The 21,652-nt window shown below is 41.2% G+C and overlaps 1 protein-coding gene across 2 annotated transcripts in view; it reads left to right on the top strand.

Annotated features, from left to right (window-relative positions):
* NELL1 (neural EGFL like 1) overlaps window positions 1-14,685 on the top strand; it is a 304,980-nt gene extending 290,295 nt beyond the window's left edge. For both annotated transcript variants that reach the window (XM_064452862.1, XM_064452861.1), the window contains 4 exons: window positions 3,692-3,885; window positions 9,243-9,419; window positions 11,195-11,419; window positions 12,700-14,685. In XM_064452862.1, the coding sequence (XP_064308932.1) occupies window positions 3,692-3,885; window positions 9,243-9,419; window positions 11,195-11,419; window positions 12,700-12,750 (647 nt within the window). In that variant the 3' untranslated portion in view covers window positions 12,751-14,685. The remainder of the gene's footprint in view (window positions 1-3,691; window positions 3,886-9,242; window positions 9,420-11,194; window positions 11,420-12,699) is intronic.
* The last annotated feature ends 6,967 nt before the right edge of the window (window positions 14,686-21,652 follow it).

The raw sequence follows: 21,652 nt of genomic DNA, 5'->3' as shown, positions 1-21,652 counted from the left end.
TTGAGGTGGCATATCTCGGCAACAGTCCCTTTGCTGTTGGCTGTATCTTGCTGAGAGAAAATATCATAAGGCTAGCATTGCAAGCAAGTTTCTGATTATGGTCCTTTCCAGTATATCCTCACTTTTCCTTGAAAAGGAACCATGTGGAGTGGGGAAGTAAAGCTCTGGGACTTTTACTTGGGGTTAGTTAGTAGTTTATGCCACAGATTGTCTCAATATAATGAATAAGATTGCAAAGTTGACAGGATGCATGAAAGAAATAATTCCCCCGAAAGTCAGCACAGACATCTCATCTTTTTCTTGTGTTAAATATAGGAAAAGACTATGGAGTCTCCTTACTATTTCACACATGTACTTGTCCATTGTTCTTAAAAGTTGCTTGATTTATAAATGAATATTTCCTCTTCCTCCTCACTAGTGGTGTTATAACGGGAAATAAGATTTGTGTACGGTTTTTCCTTGCCCATCATGAAGTGCTCCGGTTTTGGGCTCCCCTCTTCTGAGAGCAGTTGCGGAAAAGCAAACGAAACCTGAGGAGAGCGTGGGGAATTTGAGCTGAGCAAGGATTTGAATAATATAAAAATAATCTATATGCAAGAGTCTTATCATACAATTTTCATATTCATTAGAAAATTGTTTTGGACATGTTCAGAATTTTAAACTAGGCTAATTTTTCAACGCCTGAGTAGACACATTGATTCCTGTTGTTAAGAGGAATTTCACACGAACTACAAGTAATTTCTTCCGTGTTTTGTATAGCTGTCCACGTGTTGATCTCATGTCAATATAAGCAAGTGCATTTGATCTCAATTAAACTGAAATACCTTCTTGAGCTAACCATATGGGAGCATTTGTCTGGGTATTTTTCCTTCCTCACCCCTGAGTCTGGTTTGAGGCTGAGAGAGTGGAAGAGCCAAAACCACGTTACGCTTATAACTTCTTTTTCTCAAGTTACTGGGAACGGTGGCTGTTTGTTCTGACTTTTAGAAATGCAGTCAGCAACAAGAAAAAACTGCCAAAGGGATGTTCTCAGAAAATTAGCTCTATTAAAAGTTCAGCTGGAAATGAGTGTAGTGTCCAAGCCTTTTATATTTGATTAATGACTAAAACTTTTAAATAATAAATGCCATAAAATAATAAGTAACCATCATTTGCATAAAGAATGAAAAAAATGAGCTAACTGGGTAGCAATTAGGAATTTATGTTCACGCTATGCTACTCAGCTTTGCTTGATTGGTTTCTTTGTCAAGAATGTCCCATTTACCAGTTTGGGCTGCTCTTAATGGGAGCATCCTTTTTATGTGTGCTAAGCGGAGAACAGCACCAGCAGTACATGAATAGCGTGTTCTTCCCTTTTGGATATGTATAACAGATTAAGTTGGCTTTGTGCAGTGTGAACAGGTCTGTACTACTGAGAATATGAATAATGTTAGTTTCTATAATTGCTAACATCTGGCTTTCCATAAATCTGTTAAATTACATGGAAACAGAATTAGATTTCTGTGTCATAAGTAAAGCAATTACATGGAACTCTGTAGGCAATATGGCTTTATATTCATCTGTGAAATCCTTTTAGTTTTGAACTGTGAAAGCTGCCCTTCTAATCTGCACTGTGATCCTGCTACGTCCTATGTGTATGCTGTTGAAGGAGCCCTTGATGCGGTGGGGAAGAGAATATTGACAATGTTTGGTGAAATCACCAAAGTGAATGCTTCATTTATACCTTTGTCTTCAACATCAAACGCAAGTCAAAGTCTATTGAAAGGAAAATGGGATATTTTTAAGAACATTTTAAGTCTTGCAGTAGCTGTATGGGTATAATTCATTTCATACCAGTTCATTCATAACTCTCTTCATGTCACTCCTCATGATTTTTACCTCCTGTGATACTCTGGCACTTGTTAAACAATGAACTACAAGTTTTAATTTCTCTTAGTGCAGCGGCTTTTACACCGCTGAGAGTGGACCTTTCAAGTACTCAGCAGTGCTAAGCTACGTATTAGAGCAATAATGTTATTTTCTGGCAATTAAGACTGCCAGGGCAGCAAAATACACCATTTTTAGGGAAGTCTGAGTGACGAGCAATTAAACCATGCTATTGGGCCACTGGGAACATCTCTGACAAAGGACTGGCCCAGAGGTTAGCCCAGGAGTGAAGCCCTTCTGCGGTGTAATTGCCTCCACCTGCCCCTTGGGTCTGTGAGCAGAAAGAGGAACAGCCGTTTTCTGGCGGCGCAGACCCTGAGTCGGGTGTGAAGGCTGATTCTGCATCTGATCAAATCCAGGGGCACTACCACATTTCCACTTGTTCCTAGACTATTTATGGGTTTAAATTAGGAATTTTGCTAACCGGGTCAGAGGGAATTTAGCAATTAGGTTGTTATAGAGAGTTTCATTCAGCAGATTGAGAGAAGTTTTAGCATCTTCTAAAGTTCTGGTTTTGTGAGGAGAACACTTGTGAACCCATGGCAGTCGCGCAAAAGTAGGGCAACTAGCCATCACGTCCCACCTGAATTAGACTTTAGGTAATTTTCTTTGGAACGTCTGTGGAACTTTTAGGTGTTTTTGTTTTATAAAGGAATTAAAAGTACTCTTGATTAATATTGAACAGTTATAAATTTCACACTAGCAATTTAGGTAATTCTAAATGTTAAATGTGAGGATTCTTCCTTGTAATTTCTGAATTAATATAATAGTGTTCTGTAATTTTTGTGATAGAAACGGTCACATACTTCTAAAGGATTTTCTTCTCCAGCCTTCCTCCCGCTGTTGCTTACAGTTTTCATTGGTCTTGTTGGAACAAGAGAGACCTACCAGTTTACTGGTATTTTATCTGGACAATCTGTCAATATATTGTTTAAGAATGGTCCAAAGTTATTTTCTGAAAGAAAAACCTGTTTGTCACAACGTGCTTAAAAGTCTCATGGCTTTTGCTGCAAGAAAAAGAATCCCTAGATAAATTCATATTGCATAATTATATTTTACCCTCCAAAATAAATTTTAATGGGATACTGTAATTCACTTTTCTCTAGTGTAATGATTTTCTTTTGTTACTTATTTCTTTGTGTCATTGCTAAATCATACTTTTCCTGCATAGCTTTGTACTAAGGCTATTTTCTTGTATACGGTGCCTCTGATTTCTTTCATTTCCTCCCCTCCCCCCACTCCCCTCACCCCTAGTTCACTTGTACCTTCCAGAAATGGGAGAAGGATGCAATTGACTGCTTTTAGGATGGGAAGTGTTGGCCGTGCTAGGGACTCGTGAAGAACAGTGCACTTCTATTTAGGTGTAAAATCCAGAACAGAGAGTGGTCTAATTGACAGAAAGCCATTCTGATTGTTCGCTAGTTTCCAGTCACTGGAAATCACTAAACACCCTTGCCTGAAAGTCAAAGTTCATCACTGATATACGGTTCCGCTAGGTATGTCAGTCTCAGCATTTATAATTAAAACCAACTAAGCCTACAGTTAAGTTTAAGTTTAAGAATTCTTGGTGGAATCAAAACAAGCACTGAAGAATAACCTAAAAAAAAATAAATCAGTGTTTAATGTCTAGCAATTAAATACAGAAGATCTCAGAAAGAAGGCGCCCTCTTCCACCAGCAAGGCAGATGAATAATTACTTAATACAGAAGTAAAATTTGCCCGGTGAAAAAAATGTCCAAAGCGTTATAAATCTGCTGTTTTGCAGATATCGATGAGTGTGCCTTAAAGACCCACACCTGTTGGAATGATTCAGCCTGTGTGAACCTGGCAGGAGGGTTTGATTGCCTCTGTCCATCCGGACCATCTTGCACTGGAGACTGTCCCCATGAAGGCGGCTTCAAGCGGAACGGGCAGGTGTGGACCCTGAGGGAGGACAGATGCTCCGTTTGTTCCTGCAAGGTGAGGTCAAGCTGGTCTGGGTTTCAGGAGTCCTTTAATTCTCTGGGCTCATGTCAGAAACCCAATATTGCAGTGCTACTGCCGTTGGCAAAAATACTAGCCTAAGCCCAAGGTGCTGAGGCAAAAGGTAAGCTCTGCTCTGGGCACTGAAGCTGTGATGGGGAAATTTGTCAGGGAAGTCAACTTTTTTTGTCTTATTTTATGGAACCACAGACACAGCTGAATAATGGCTACCCCTGCTGAGCTTCTCCCATGTCACCCTCTGGGCCAGAGCCACTCGGAGCGTGCCTCGACGAGGGTCTTGCATTACCCTTTAACGCAATGTGCGGGTGATCAGCACACTTACTGGAAATGTTGAAAATTGTTTTCAGTTTCTCTTCCACATGACTATGTATCTCTTAGGGCAAGTACTGTAGTCAGCCATCCTCCTGTTGGTGGTGTTTCCCTGTACTTGGAATACATGTGATTTAACTGGGTGAGAAGGAAGGCCTGAGCATGAGTCAAAGGTTAGAGGACCTAGCAGCAGATGCCTTATTTCTTCAGGTGAAGAAGGGTAAAGGCCAGCTTTCTCCTCCTCATCCCAGCTTGGCTGTGTTGGCAGCTCTCCCACGTGAGCAGTGCACCCTCTCTGCACCCTTGGAGAAGCCAGGTGTAGTATAAGTAGATCTACTTTAGAGTCAACATTTAGATCAGTTTTGGGAATTATCAGTTCCTTTCTGAGTGTGGTACTCAAGCTAAAAGAACATTTGACTCAGCTTTCTTCATTTTCACCAGTTAAGAGAGGATTGCAGTCACTGAAATTAGAAGAATTTTAGAAATGCACCAATCTAAGAATTGGTTGGTCTTTTATGGCCACTTTGACCCGATGCGTTCATAGCCCTGGTAAAGCCGTCCTTAGACACGGTTAGAACGCTGTTGGCCCGTGCCTAAGTCTAAGTAAAATGAGATTTTGGCCACTGTGAAAAGCTGACATAGAGCATGAGGAGTGGCCTTTCAGTCCCAATGTCTTAATGTTGATGAGCCAGAGAAGCATTAAAGGGTTTAGGGGGGAACAAAGGGGAGGAGTTGTTTTGAGGTTGCAAGAAGCTGAAAGCCTCATCATTTCGTTATTGCAATAGTATAGCAGAAGGGAGAATCAAGACCTTGGAGTGAACAGAACTCACAAAGTACACTGCTGTTTTGGGCTCAAAAGGGAATATGTTCTTGTTAGTTGCTATATTTTTTACTTCAAGTAGCCTCAAGCTCCCTAAAACCCCTCCCTTCAGAAGCTGCAGTGTACAACTTCACGGAATATATATCAAGCTTTTGTTGTATTCTTGGGGAACTGGCTGTCTTATGAAAGGATTTCCAGTCAATAGAATAAACAGTTTAAAATATGGGAAGACATCTGGTCTGCCCTTGCAGAATTATAACTATTAATATTCCCATTTTAGATTGCTCGTAATTTGTTTTATTTGCCATTTGTCATTGTGCTTATTTCTTATGTTGAATAGTCTTAGCAGTATATGAAAATGTACAAAATTATTAACTAGGACATAGATATTTTAAACTAGGCCTGGCACTGTTTGTTGCTATGACTCTTCCTTTATAACTTCCTCACTTTCCAGTTTTTTCCTCTGTGAATTAACACTTGATTTTAATTTTGCCCCAGTAGCTGCCTTGTTTCAAGAGCCAAATTCTCACCTGTAGAACAGGGAAAGCACGAAGAGCTCTTCCTCTGCCCTATCCCAGGCAGGACGTGAAGTCTTCACTCAGTGTTTATTGAAATATGGTATTGAAACATATTTTAGAAATTGCGATAGCTTCCATTACACCAGTCGACCTCTCAAACCTGCTGCAGGACTCTGTCGTTTTCATGCAGTTGCGTGGAGAGCTGGCCCTGCTTGACCTTTTTGCAGCCCGCTCAGTTTTCAGTGAGGAAAAGGGCAGAGTGTAACTAAATCATTCCTTGTACTTCTTACTTGAACTCTGAAATGATCCTACTCACTTGTGTTATCTAGGAGACAAATCAGCATTTCAGATTGAAAATAATATGTTTTCTTTTGGCGCTTTTTTTTTTTTAATGGTTATTTTAGGAAAGGTCAGGTGGGTGTATTTTCTGCAGTGGCTGAATCACATAGATCCCATCTTGAAGATATTTTAACTTAAAATCAGGTGCAAAGGAAATGAAATACCTTATTTAAATTTGAAGTCCATTAAGTAAGGTTATTTGTGGAGTGGGATACTATGGAATATGAGAAATTCTATTACTTCAATTATATGATGAAGCAAAGTGTCATTACTGAAGCACAGGGGATCATTTCAGTGCTTCATCAGACCCAGCCTCTTCAAACCATCCTCGGTCAGCTGAGGAAATACAACGTTTACAAAAACAAATTCTCAAAACTGTAAATTAATGCAGTCAGTACCTTAAGTATATTTGATGTGTCTTCTACAGGCACCTTCCTGAACTCTTGTGGATTTAATACACAAGGCTGGTAGAAAATTGATGGGGAGTGGGGAGCTATTTCTCTCTCCCATGAAATAAACTAAGCCTGGCTGTACAGTCTGGCTCTATCTGGGCTTTTGAGTCTGTCCTCTAATTACGACAGTCCTCCATTCCCTGTAAGGGAAAAGCCTGGGGGATAAGCACAGCACCGGGAACAGGGGGATGTGCCAAGATGAAGCGTGTTCCTGGTGGCGAGAATGGTGTGGTGGTTTGGTTTCTGCAGGGTCTGATTTCTGTCCAAATTGGCTTTGTGGCTCTGTGGAAACTGGAGTCACCCTTTACAGCGATTCCCTTTTGTGTCAGTTTTTCCTTTGGTAAGAACAATTTTGTGTTCGTACCACTGATGCTTACGAAGCATGTAGAACTGGTTCACTGAGGCAGGTGGGGTGGGAGAGAGGTACTATTAAGATGCCCTATGTTATTGCCAGCTGAAAGAAAATGGCTTGCTTTCTATGTATTTCTCAACGCTACTGTAGAGCTGCAAAGGTGCAAGTGCAATGTTGTAGCTTAAGAGGCTTTGTGTCACGGCAGTATAGGGATAAAACTGTTTTTTGAAAGGCATGGAACTAATGAGGTTGTAGATAAAGCACAGATGCTTAAAGAATAAAGAGAGTAGCAGTGTATTATGATTACCAAAAGGTCTCTGGCAAAATCATCAGGCTTTGTCAGTGTTCTGAAATGCAGAGAGTAAAGGCAACATGAAAGGTTAGCTGCTCCCCAGAGGTAACGGCACAGGAGCTCAGGGAAGCACAGAACTACCTGCACTGTCACCAGCTGAAAGGAGAATTTGAAAACTAATCTCGAAAGCTTGGAAACTGAATTGGAACTAAGGAGACAGGTTATTGTTCGCCATTATTAATCAGCACTCCATTAGGGAGAGGAGAGACGCTGCCATTGTCGGGGGCGCTGGGGTGCCCGGACGCCTGGCACAACCCCACGCGCCTGGAGATAGTCAGCCTGGCAGAGCTTTTGTGCTGAGTTGCCCCTTGCTTGATGTCTGCCCTCAGCAAGGGGTGGAAGATGGTTGTGCTTTCCCACCTGCAAGAACGGAGATTTAGTCATAACTCTCTGTCAGGGAAGGCTTGCAGCTCTCTTCTTTCACCACTTGCTGAAAGGGGAGGGTGACTTCTTTGGTTTTTTTGTGGAAGAGGTTTATTCCCGCCATTGCAACTGGACCTGGCTGGACCTGTGGCTAAGGAAACGGGCCACTGCCAGACTTCCTTACCTTGATTTATTCAAACTGCTGAGTAGGGAAATAAAGCTTGTTTATTCCTTCCTCCACAGCTAGAGCAGCAAACTAGCCCCAAGTGCAGAATACGTAGTTATCTTAATTTGGTACAAAACTGAATAAAGACTGTAGGGCAATCTAGTCCTATGCCCTGTGGTTGGCAAAAGCAGTTCAGATCCCTGTTCACCTAGCACGTTTTCTACAATTCTATAATTCTGTTTTCCTTGTTAGACAGAATAAATCATTCTAATCATTCTTACAACAGAAGCTAATATTCTAATCAATTCAAACCTACGATGAAATGCAGCAGTGACACTGACTGACGTGAGTATTGTGATTCCCTGATGCTGATTTTGTACACGTTGTATTGTGGCCAAGACTGGCTTTGCTTAAAAATGAGAGCGAAACACAGATTCCCACATCAGAATACAAACAAAACAACCTCCCATGCTACGTGCTGTGGTTATGGCTGTTTTGTCTGCCTGTGGCGAAGGCATTCTGGACTGCTGTCATTCCTTTTACTGATCGTTTTTTAAAAGGATCAAGAGGAAATAAATTCCTTTGCTTTGATAGGTATGCCTTTATTTGGTGGCAATGAAAAAACCTGTTCCTTCTTACATCAGATACAGGTTTATAGACTCAGAACAAGGTTCTGATAAGAATATGGAGAAACTGCAAGGAAATGAGTGCCCTTGTTTTACGAGTTGTACAGTTGTGATCCAAAGCAGAATATAGCTTCATTCCTCTCACAGCTCTACCTTCAAATTGGCTGCAAGGGATGCTTTGCTTGAATAAGGACCAACCCAAGAACTAGCAGTGAATGCAAAAGAAGTTCATGTCAAAACTTTTCAATAATCTCCTCGTTGTTAACTGATTTCAGTTCCCAGTCGACATGTGGCATACCAGTATGTTGGCTCACCTGCAGTAAGGGGTGTAATTTCAAACACGGTAGTCCATCCAATTTTCATAACTAGAATTAGAATCAATTTGTTTTTCTCTGATGCAAAGAGAATATATCCTTTTCTCTTTACATGCAGAAGCAATTCTTCTGTTTATCTCAAACATTTCTGTTTAATGGTCTTTAACAAAATGGGCCATCCAATACTGTAAGCAAATATTTAGCAAAATCATATTTTGGAGAGCCTGTGCAATGCAGGCTCTCTTCAATACATGAACAGAATTATAATGGATGATGATAAGGCGATTGAGCTTTAAGATGGCGTCCTGTAGTCCAGATGTAGAACAGACACAGTGGTGAATTCAGAGTAAAGAATTATTAACGCCACTGTGATTTTGCTGTATTGGCTCCTATGAAGTTAAAGGGGCCACCTTCATATCTTCAGTTTATTTACTCAAGTTATTTTCGTCACAGTGATACAGTCAGTCAAAATAGTGCTAAACAAATATTGTATGTATTAGAGCGGCAACTGCTTCAAGAATTCGTTGAGGTAACCAATGAAATATGAAATTGCTTCATTGTATTTCTTCTGAGATACTGATTTCTTTTCAATGCAATTAGCTGGAGACAAGAAAACGGTATTCTCTGATTCAGATGTGCCCGTTGCTATTTACACCCTGTGACCTTATCCGGGTTGCTGTCCGGCAGTTTGTGGTTGACGGCAGGGCAATGTGTCCTCACAGGACGGGAGGATTTTCTGCCGGAGGACAGCTTGCGACTGCGAGAACCCCAGCGCTGACCTCTTCTGCTGCCCAGAGTGCGACACCCGCGTCACCAGCCAGTGCCTCGACCAAACTGGACACAAGCTCTACCGCAGCGGGGACAACTGGACCTACAGCTGTCAGCAGTGCCGTTGCCTGGTATGGGTAAAGCGTTTCAAAAAGGAGCAAGAATAATAAGGATTGTGATTTTTAGCAAAGCATAACCTGGAAAAACAGGCTCTTTGCTCTCTCTTCACCTGCTTTTCAGGCTAGGAATGATGATAAAGCACTTACAGAGCACCAGGAACTGAAAGCTACACCATCAGTTTTCCTCTTAGTGCTGAATAAGTAGGTCTAATGAATTAAATGAAGATCTTGACAAAAGGTTGGAAACCTTGCCACTGTATTAACTTTAGCATTATTCTACTTTTGAGAACTTTTATAAGGTCATCTGATCTTTAAATGACTTCTAAAAAATTTTTTCACATGCAATGGATTTGGTTGGAGGAGTTTCAGCTTTTAATTGCATCAGCTGGTGTACCTGTCTCATCGAAATGGACAATGCAATTCCTTATTTTTCATTCAGCAAGTGCTGGAAAAAGGAGTGCCAGTGCCACATGGCAAGTTAGCAAATAACCAAAAAAGAAAAATAATGTGAAATTACTAGACAAACATGCAAAATAAAGAACACTTCTTTTCTGATTTTCTCATTAGGCACTATAGATTATTTCCCTAAAGCTTTAATTTTTGCCCAGATATACTAATTAGTGCAGCAATGAACTTCATTAAAATTATCAGTTTTCCATTTATAGCTGTCTGTATAACATTGTCTTTATATATGATATTAATCAGGAGGTGTCTTGAGCATCAGGAAACAAATTACATTCGAAGCTAAGTTACTGTTAAGAGATAATTATCCATAATATACAGCAGTAAGTATTGTGTTTTGTATTCTCCTAAAATTTTTTTTTTAATGTTTGCAAAAGAGCACACGAATCGTTTGCAGCCAGCGCCAATGGCAAATATTAGACGTGACATTTTACAAGGGGTACTGAGTTTGTGGCTAGCGGTTCTTTGCCTAACTTTATGATCGGGTTACCAAACATACAGAGCTAAAAGGCAGTGATGCACTAAATCAGTGCTACCTGTAAGGTTCTGCGCAGGGCGTGACGTTGTCAACATGTGAAGTGCTTACGGAGCAGCACACGGCAAGTTATTGGTGCCCTTTGCAGGTTAAGTTTAGACACGGGGATCCTACAGCAGTACCCTACAGAAGTGACCTGGTGATTCTCTCTTCTCTGTGTTCCTAGCTACGAAACTGTTGGTTGGTTGACTGGTTTTTGTTTGTTTGTTTTTTTTTTAACAAAGCTGAATAATAAAATAAAATGACTCAGTGGAACATGACTGGTATTACTCTACAATTCCTTTAGGAGTTGACAGTAAAATCAATTTTGGCTGTTGCTAGTTAGATCAATGCTCAGTGCTTCTCAAACATACTAACCTACATCTATCTGCGGTGTTAATTTTCTATTTAAACAGTTGCTGTGGTCCCGCAGAGATGTTTATGTGACCAGGCGCAGAAAGAGGGCATGAGGCTGCAAGGCAATCACTGCAAAAATTATAGTTTATGGAAAATATTGGAACCCAGTATTTAACACTGCCTTTAAAAACCCAAGAGAACTCAAGTTCTCCTCCTACAATGATGACAGTGTTGTTGTTTAGATGAAAAACAACCAAATGATAGTCGCCTACATTTAGGAAACTCCAGCTCAGTATTCAAACATGCATTTATATGATCAACCAAACTGAGAACTCATCCATTAAGTTTATTTTAATTTTGGCAAAATAAAACTTTCCCATTGAGCAGGATGCAAAGTTCTGTGGTAGCCAGTAAATGGCAACAAATTCAATGCGCTTTGCTTCAATTTTTACAGGAAGGAGAGGTGGATTGTTGGCCTCTTCTGTGTCCAAATCTAAACTGCGAGTACACAGCCGTCTCCGAAGGGGAGTGCTGTCCCCGCTGTGTCAGTGACCCCTGTCTGGCTGACAACATCACCTACGACATCAGGAAAACCTGTCTAGATGGTTATGGAATTACAAGACTTAGCGGCGCTGTATGGACAATGGTGGGATCTCCCTGTACGACCTGCAAATGCAAGGTACGATGGGCGAGGTGGAATGGTAATGGAAGTGTATGTTGCTGCGTAAAATCAGGGTCGCTTTCTGCCCTTGGAAGCTCACCTTCAGGTCTCGGGGAAGTAAATGAGACCCGAGAGCAGAAGCCTGCAGAAAACCCACGCCTTTTGTGTTTTGCAGGGTGGAAACAAAACAATTCTGTGCTTGTTGAGAATGTTGAGCCCAGATACGTAATGTCCTAGTGCAACTTTCAGACATTCCGTCGGAGAGCCCTTCAGGCATTCTCAGTATGAATCTAGGGTGATATTTTAATAATTGCCTAATGTGGATGCTCATGAAAATGTGTTTTAGAGCTAGCAAGCAGAGGCAAAAAAGCTAATAGAAGTTTCACCAGCAAGTACGCAAGTAGAAATGCATTCCAGCTCAGAGGTGAAGGTACTCCCGCAACAGAATTGGGAAGGGGACGTCATGGTTTCTGTTCCCTAATGTCATCAAGATGTATGTGATCCAAAGTCTCTAAGGCAGACATGCAGTCCCCTCCCCTGTTCCATGCAGTGATGACCCCACTGCGCTAATGTCAGAATTATGAAAATGTTGGTTTGGGATATAGAAAATGTTCTTCTGCTCGCTGTGTGAAACCAAGCTGTTGCTCCGGGGCTTTAAATTATTGAAGGTAGCTTTTCTGCCATTTTTCAGTGTTTTTCATATTGGTTTGTGTGAAATTTAAAAAAAAAAAGAGGAGGGGGGGAAGTGGCTCATTTGTGGTTCTGGTGGTTGCTGTAGTTTCTAATACATAAGACAGTTTTGTAAATGACTAGATGTTGCAGAAAAGTATTCAACGATGGATTAAACTCCAAAGCCACGGGGTTTTTTTCCCCTCCATACATATCTGCCATGAATCAAGAATCTGAACTATCTGCTTATTTCAGACAAGCAGAAAGCTCCCCTGCATGGATCACATCAAAACTCTCTCCATTAACTTTCTTGCATGGGAGAAAACAAATGAAATTCTCTGTTGCCATTGCTGTGCTGTATTTCATCGTGGGGACCACCGAGTCTTTCACATCCAGGTTTGTAGTTCACATGTAGTTCAGGCCAGTTCAATGCTATTTGGCAAAGGCAACCTCCTCAAAGAGCCACCACAGTTGGGACCGATGAGGACACCTTGGGATGATGGCTTAAGCAGATTTTTGTATGCGGTAGATGTGTCAGAGATGCATCTACCTCCGCGTGCCGGCAACCCCTGTGCTCTTTGTAACTTGTTCTGCAGAGGTGATTGACACCTGCTTGTTTGTCTGTGCAGAATGGGAACGTCTGCTGCTCGGTGGATTTAGAGTGTCTCAACAATAACTGACGTAGTCAGACTGGACTGTGCCGAGGGAGGAAAACTGATGAAGTTAACACCTGAAATGAAGCCGTATGCGTTGGCGTTTTATACAACAGACAATTACCAAAGTCTCCGCATGAGGAAGATGTTTGGGAGTTGCCTTTGGGACCTATCACTATGCTCATCCTTGCTAGCCTTGTCTGGGTGACTTACAGTACAGCGCATATAAGTCAATGGTTGTTAAAAGTTTTCAGTGTTGTAAATTACACACTTTTCCTGTCAAGACATTTGCAAATATGTTTAAATTATTTCCTGGGTAAACTAATGCTGTATTTTTGTTTTAATTTGTGTATTGACCACATGATAGAATTCAGCTCTTCTTTCTTTGGATCTAGATTTTACAAATAAGACAGCCTGTTGTGATTTTGTCCCATGATATCACATACTTAGTTCCAAGGTCCCTGTCAGATGTATTTATGAAAATATGTATGTATGTACAGTCAAATTGCATAGTACTTATATTTCGCAGCTGTCCAACATTTTAAAACATTCAAAGGTATGTTTGATTGGACAGAATGGAAGTAATCAAAATAAGTCTGTCTTAAAAATTTATAAAATGAAATGCCATGAATTTAGTGAAATGGCAAAAATAGCACTTTCTTCTCCAAATGTGCGGAGCAGCAGCAAGACTCCTATAGTGAGAAACGGAACTAAACCCACGTTCTACCGCCAATTCAAGACATGGTCAGGAAAGAATCACTGGTCGATATCAGTGTTCTGTTTTGCAAGAGAAAATGCAAGTGCTGGGAAAGGGTGTAATCCCTCTGGGTTGCGCAGTGGTAAAGCAGTCAGAGAGCCTTAAGATGATATAATTTAAATTGACTAGGTTAGAATTTGCTTTCAACTCTAACATCATGGTTGAATTCAGAATTTTTCCTTTTTTGTATTTACAGTAATAATGATGTCTGCCATTCTCAGTTACTGCCACCCTAATGACAAAGTGCAGAAGCACCTGTACCAGCGACATGTGGGACAGGAGACCTTAACACTTGGTAACGCTCATTACCCGATTAACAGCTCAGAAACAGATTTTCCCTTTTCATATTTTAGAACATTCCGAAAAAAATTCATTTTAAATTTACCATACACACAGTGTTATTTGGTACCTAAGTTTAGACAGAAATACAAACTAAAACTCTTAGCCCTATGTGGAGGTTGGAGTTTAGATTCTCTTCAGCTAACATCTCTTTTTTTCCTTGAGGCTAGAAAGTTCGTGGCATTACAACAGGAATATATTTCTACGATGATGGCATCTACGACTTAAATGTCACCTTTTTAACGTGCTGTTGTGTTTTGTTCCGCTCATTTGTGTAGTGTTTTTTGCTTTTTGTTTATTTAATTAAACACACTGAGTATATGGAGAAGAGCGCAGAAATAAGTATAGTGGCTACGGTTTGGAAAGTCTACATTTGTGAGTTTTTCATAGTTTCATGCGGAAAATGTGAAACTGATTAATAAGAATGAAGTGTGACTATACAGTGAAAAAATTAGTCGTCCTTTAAATGAAGTACTATTATGTTTCTTTTAAGGGGACAGTGGCAAAACAATATAAAAAATTACTTGCAATCATTCAGACACCTTTATTCCCATTTTTTAAAACAGGATTTGTTTTATCTAACAGGTTTGTGTGGTAAAGTTAAATTTATTTTCTTAAAATGCCCCATCATTTTCAGCTACTAATGTATTGACTATATTTGCATCGCCCTAATGATTGTATTATAAGGGAAACAGTTGTGTTTTATATGATACTCAAAGGATGTTTGTAAATCATAACATCAGCTCATTTTGTATATCACGTTGTAAAACCCAATGGTAATTCAGTTGGATGAGAGACCCAGTGGGCTGAGATATAAAGGGGAATGATTTAAAACTTGTGGGCATCTAAATAAACTCCTATGTACAGATTGCTTTCCCTTAGTTTTATTAGCAGAGTTTTAAAACACTGATCGCTGTCCTTTCCAGACTTGAACTCGTCATGTTGCTAAAGGGAGAAAGAGCATTTGCCCGGAGATGTAGCGTCAGAGTTGTAAGAAATAGCTTTGTTTATGCTTACTCGGACAAAGTCATATATTCCGGTCTGCCATACACTTCAGTTTCTGAAGCTCTGTGAATGGGATTAAAGACGGTGCAGAGTCTAAAAGATCTTTCTTTCCCCATTTACCTTGTAGTAGTGCGGCCCTTGCCCAGGATGCTTTCTGGGAGCTCCAGGCCTTGTTAGGATCATATTCAACAGGAGAACAGAAGTTTGCCTTTCTCCACTGTACAGACCAGTTTTCTTCCAGAACTCAAATCAGATTAATTCAGTAAAACCCTTTCAGAGCATCTTACACAGCATTACGTGTCGTTATCTCCAGAGCGATACGGCTTGAATTCTTTACACAGAGTCAAAATATTGACAGAGACCCGTTTATGTTGCATTTTAAGCAGTTACCCTGCCTGTGATGAACTTTTCCTACTAGTCACATCACATTTACCTTCAGAGTAATCGGAAGCCCCAGCCCAAAGAGCACATTGAGGAGGAAAATTTAATTCACTATGTTCCTCTGTGACCCAGGTAAGAACTTTCAAAGCCTCTTTCTTGAGGTCTCCCTATAAACCTATAGGCACGACAGTGAAAATGCTGGGGGGAAAAAAAGGTAATAATAAGTTTATTATAATAATTTCTGAAAAAAATCTCTTCTTTGTGAGATGGACCTCCTCTCTGCACAGAAGATAAGATCAATAGTATCAGTGTGAGGAAGACTACCAGTATAACTTCTGTGAAAGGAAACTTGCTGCTAGTTAAGGGACTCGGTCAAAGCTCTCACTATAGGCAGCTGGAATTTTGTAGCTCTTTCTACTTATTTATCCTGTGAAGGAATATTTTCTCTGCATGTAACACTTCTGATGACAGAAAACAAATGAGTGCAAAACAGAAAATGAAAATTCCAGCTCTGGTAAAATGTCTTTGCCGCCTCCTTTTGGCAAAAAGCTCAGCCTCGGTACTAAACCAGAACATTGCATTGTGTCTTGTGAGGGAAACGATGTCTCGGTTCTGCTCCCTGTGTATTTGCAAACTCGCCTACTGAGCTAAAGCAAGTGCAGGCGTTCCTTTATAGCGTCTCCTAGAGTCAAGGACCACACCGAGACACTCTAGTCTCTAATAAAGGCTGAAGAAAATCCAAACTATTCCCCACAAATGCTGAATAATATCTGGCTAATTCAGAGGAATGTGTGGGAGATTTATAAGTGTCCCTGTGTTGCCTTAGAGAGCTAAATAACAACTGCCTTCCAGTAACATATCTTCTCCCAAGAGCTGTCAGTGAGTTTTCAAGTATAACTGTGTACAACATTTAATTAATAACACCTTCCCAATCAGATTGCAATGACAAACAGAATCTCATATGTTTGTTTTTTGTTTTTTTTTCCTGTGGCAGACGATAATGTTTTGCAAAGCAAAGGTGAAGTGTCAGGAGCGATTACACGAATGGTGGAATAGATTGTAATAGAATTAAATCATAACTCCTACAAGCAGTATGGGAATGTCTCGCATCTAATGGTACTTACATAATCATCATTAATAAGGGGATTTTAAAAGGGCCCCATGATACAGTTCAAGGTAAAATTTCAAGTGAGTGTTGTGATAAGTTATAATTGTTTGAGGAACGTATTCTGCCATCAGAAATATGTACCTGCCAACAAGCTACTGCTCCTCTTAAGGTAGATCTTTGGTGCTCATTGAAATTTAAACTGGTGTATAAAAGGCTTACGGTGGTATAAGTTTAAAAAAAAACCATCCAACCTGGGGTGTCCGAATGCTTCCTATTCAGTTCTTCCCTCTTACTGGTAGAAATCTGCAATAATTCTGTTTCAGCTGATAATTGACCTCAGACAGGTGTTAGTGAAGGCCTGGTATTGCTCGTAATCTGCAAATATTCCTTGCAGGTGCTAACAGGGTTGTATCTTGCTACTAGCTGCCAGTGAACAGTCCCACACGAGTAGGTTTAGGTATACCTGAGAAAAAGGGTCAAACTCAGTTTTTTTAATGAAAACATCACCAGGAGATTCACAACTCATGGGCACATAATGTTAAAAATTATGGCTAGTCAAAAGGAAAAAAAAAGGGCCCCCAAAACCATAGATGTGTCATTTAAATTATTTCCTGCTACTTCAGCTGTGCAATGTGAGGGATGCACTGAATCCTGATGAGTTGGTTTCTGGCTGGGAGCGCAATCTTTGCTTCAGCAGTACCTCACCCTTGAATTCTTTTTCTTCCTAAATTGGTACATGGGATTGTTTTATTTAAGTGGTTTGATTGAAACTGAGTGGTGTTTGGAAGCGAGTCTTATCATGTTCTCTTTGCGATCGAAGTAGCTACAACAGGATCTGGAGCAATTCAAGCTTCTTTCTCGTACGTGCCTCTATCCTGATGGGGAGGAACCACCTTGGGAAAAGGCCCCGAGTTCCCCAGCCAGCTCCGCTGTGTTCGGCTGTACCGTGGTTACAGCCAGCGGTTCTGCAGGGTTGTGATAATATTTACCCTGGATACAGCAATAGATACACAAACCCTCTGATAGCGGCCTTTGGTTGCCATTCTCTGTTCTGTAGCTTCTTTCAGAGAGCTAGTCGTGTCATCCGACCGCCGTAACGTATTTACCTGTCCCAAAGCTCTTTATTATTGAATGCCTGTGTGGTTATATGTGTACGCGTGTAGATCCGCCAGGTACTTCAGTGAAGAGAAGCTTAGAGGTTCTGCAGCAGATCACGCCATCGCTCAAACACGAAGCGGAGGCCAGGAGCTTATCAAGAAATTAAACCGGAGTTGAAAAATCCTGTTTTCTAACAGTGCAGTTGATTGATTGCTGGCTGATTAACTCTAAATCTACTTTTTCTGTCACAAGAATTGCAAATGTATTTGATTTAATCCAGTGCTTCTTTATATTAGTTTTGATGGATTCCTTTTCACTTCAGTATTAAATATGCAGATTGTTTTCCTACCTGAATATTTTGCAAAGTCTCATCCGGGTACTAGAATGTGCAGACTTTGCTATTGTTGTGCCTCGAGACTCAAAGGCGGCATTTCTGTACTCGATGCCTATGACATTAGAATCAGAGAATCACCGAAGTAGGTTCGGATAAGCACTAACTTTAAGGGTAAACTCTTACCTGTGAAGATAAAGGTTAAAGAAAACTGAATATGTATTTTAAAAGTACATTTTCACCCTTAGAGGTGGCTTTTCAGCCTGACCACAGGTTTGGCCACTTAGGTTTGTATTAAATCATCAGCTGATAAGTTCACTCGTTAGCCACACACATTTATTCTCTGATTTGCAGGGTAGAAGACAGCTTTCAGAACTAGGTACCTACTGCATGTACTCATCCCAATGAACAGGTTTTCGTGCAAAAAATAGTAGTTAGAAACTACCGCAGAAACAGCACCAGCACTTTCTCGAAGTCAGAAGCAAATATCTCTTGTGTGGTTCTGGGCAATGCGCTTTTGCCATATTTTTCTTAATTTTTTTCTACTGGCACAGCGTAGCAAGTCTTTGGAGAGCGTTTGCACTGCTGAGACAAAATGCCGTTTAACTGCCGCTGCAGCTCTTCTCTTACATGTGAGACGCCGCTGCCTGCCGGTGCGGTGGCGGGAGGAGGTGGGCGCCGCGGGCGCCGTGCGCTGGGACCAGAGGGAGATGCCGTGGTGGTTGGCGAGCTGGAGGGTCTGGAGGAGGCCCTCGTAGCATAAAGCTCTTAGCGGCACTATGGCAGCAATCGCGTGTTGTTTTTTCTTAATGGGTGAAGCAGAGCAATAAGCTGGATTCCGCCCCCTCACCCCACCCTCCACCAAAATTGGGAGAAAGCTTTTGGAAGGCGTCTTCTGCGGGTGCCTTGGAAATGTCAGCGATGCCAGGAATGATCTGCTTTTCTTCATGTGTGGGATGGTTAAGGAGGAGCTTCCTAGGACTGGGTGGAGGACCTAGGACTGGATGGAAAGGATGGAAGCATTAAATGCATAACAAAGCAATCCTTATCTCAGTGGGCTAATTAGCGATGTCAACAGGTATTACTAAATTGTCTTTTGAATTTGGAAGTGTTTTCATTCTACTTAAAACCAAACGTGACTGTTCTCTTCTTTACAGTTTGTTCTTCATTTTTCTTGGTTATTTTGCTGACCTCTCAGGCCTTCCCATCACCGCAGTACTACGACCTGAACAGGGACTGAGCAGGTAACGTGAAAACTAATCACAAGAAGTATTTACTTTCATGCCTATTGTAAAAGGAAATTTGGAGCCATAACTGATTTTTATCCATTCAAATGTCACTTTTTTTGTACTAGTCATAGCTATGATCAATGTGTAGTCTGGACCTCAGTCTCAAAAGAACCCATTATTGTTAAATGAACCCAGAGCAAACCAGTTACCTAACTTGCAGGCGTAGTGCCCTTTATTTATTTTTTTTTTAAAATGATGTCTCACTTAAATATTTGCTCTCTTAGGAAACAAGGGAGCTATACCTCTGCCGCTTGAAACAGTGACTCCAGACTGACCTTGAGCATGGTCTGTTCTCTGTCCTTTCTGCCTGGAGTTCTCAGAACTGCCTCAGCAGCCTCTGAAAATGCACTTGGTAAACCAAGAACGTGGCTGTATCTGAAGCCAAGTCAACAGACCCATAGAAGGGAGGGTGGGTGAGCCTGTAAATGATAACAGAACTTCAGGCATCACCAGAAAGTACTTAGGGATATGCAGGACAGTGTAAATCTCGAATGTTGGCCGCAGTTCTGTATGCCTGCAAAGTTCAGAGGCGTTAAGCTGAAGGTTTCCATTGTCTTAAGTATTGCTCAGCGTGAAAGTTCAAAGCTGTTTCTCTTCCCAAATTAAAGCATTATTGTAAGCTATATGGGATTATGGTGTGCATATACATATATCCTCTGTGGTTGTGGAAAAAAGACATTTTCCCTGCTGACCTTTTCACCTCTGAGTAGCCACCTCGTTCTCTGTCACTTGTCAATGTTTGAGTTATTATTTACAGAGCAAACTTGTCTAGTGTAAGCAATGCTATTTCAAGTGAAAATAAATGTATGCCATCTATTTTAGGTTATCCACGACAAGGGTAGCAATGAGAAACGTCAGTCCCACACGTTCAAAAATTATACCCCAGCTGTGCTAAAATTAAGAGATAAGCTTTAGAAAAGTATGTGTCTTGAAAATGTACATTTTTTCAGTGACCGGGGGGCATCAGCACTGAATTTATGTTACAACTGTCAGTGAGACTCCAGGCTGCCCTGGGCCACAGAGGCCACTAGACAGGCAGATGCCCAAGTAGCTAAAATTTCTGTAGTGTGGGGATACGCGATGTATGTCACAGGCTGACGTGTGGCACGTGCCTTTCCCTGCGTGTCTCAGCGTAGGCTGCAGAGAGCCCAAGGCTTCGGGGGCGGGCTGGGCTGGGGGGCACCTGAGCCCAGCCGCCCTCCGAGGAAGGCGGCGTTTGGGCAGCTTCGGGAGGGGCCACGGTCCAGTCGCTGGTCAAAAAGATTGATGCTTCTGGTACAGGCCAAGCTCAGTGTGCCAACACTGAATGTGCATCTGAGCCTTCATTGAAAATAATGGGCTAGAGATACCTAACTCCCTTTGTGGGAGCGTGAGAGCTTTTGGGAGGCAGCTGATGCTGGGGAGGGGTCTCTGCTTGTAAAGGGGTGAAACACGGTGCTTGTGCTGGCCTGCTTTCCTGTTGTTGTTTTCACTCTGAATTTCTGCCGAAAGGTGACCAAGCTTTGTGCAAGCAGAAAAAACCACCACAAACCCAATTGTGAGGGAAGACTCTCCTCCCAGCACCCAAGAAAATACAAAAGGGAGCCTAAGGAGAAACACAGTAAATCTTTGTCGCTGGGCAGACAAACACAAAAGTCTATACGTTTAGCAATTCTAGTTCATAATGGGAGTGCCGTAGTATACTAGCAGTGCCAAATTCGTGGTACTAGCTTTAATGCAGAAAAACTAGTCATCTAGCACCATGCCAGGAAGTGATGGTGTGGTCTAACTGCGCCCCATGGCACAGTTACGTGTCACAGGAGCGCATACAGAAACATTTTCAACTCAGAAAATACATCCTATCCAAAAAGTATCTTTCAGCAAGTATAATCAAAGTGAAATAAATTGATCAGCAAAACATTAAATTTAAACAGTCATCGTATGTGTGTGGCTTGTGTGATTATTACACCTTAATTTAAAACAGCTAAATGATTTGCGATAGCTTAAAAGTAAGAAGAGCGCTGGGAGCGTGAATGAGGATAGATCAGAGGTGGACAAAAGAACTTCGGAGTAGTGTAGTAAAAAAAGATCCTGGTTAATGGAATTTTCTCTACATATGGGCCGATCTTCAGTAAGCGAGACAAAAGAAATCATTATGTCGAAGCTTGCAAATGGAAGGGAGAGAACCAAAAGGAAAATAAAGCATTATGTCAAAGTGAGCAGTAACTTCAGAATGAGATTTCTGCATTTTTTATGACATGAGAGTACTGCCTATAGCAAAAATAACTGGTTTATTAAGCTCAGGCTACCACCAGATGCAAAAAAGAGGTAAGAGTTCGCAAACTGGAAAGCCGTTATCAAATATGTAATGGGACATCACCGAATATTCTAGGTTACAAACATTCTTTTGGCTTTCTGCATGAGAGAAAAGTGGAGCTGAAATCAAGCAAATCAAACTAATATTACTTCATGTTGGAAATATGATGTCATTGGGCAGTTTGAATTACAGGAGGAGTGTGCAAGAGAAACATATGGGTTGAAGACCCAGGTAATAGAAGCACAGGCAATGATGCTTCTAGCAAAGACAAATGAATTCATGGGGCTGGTGACACTAAACGTGGAAGTGATTTATAGGAAAGACT

Source organism: Phalacrocorax carbo, chromosome 5 (assembly GCF_963921805.1).
Source record: "Phalacrocorax carbo chromosome 5, bPhaCar2.1, whole genome shotgun sequence".
In the NCBI taxonomy this organism is placed as follows: Eukaryota; Metazoa; Chordata; class Aves; order Suliformes; family Phalacrocoracidae; genus Phalacrocorax; species Phalacrocorax carbo.
Note: the sequence above shows the minus strand (reverse complement) of the source record. Positions and strands in the feature narration are given on the sequence as shown.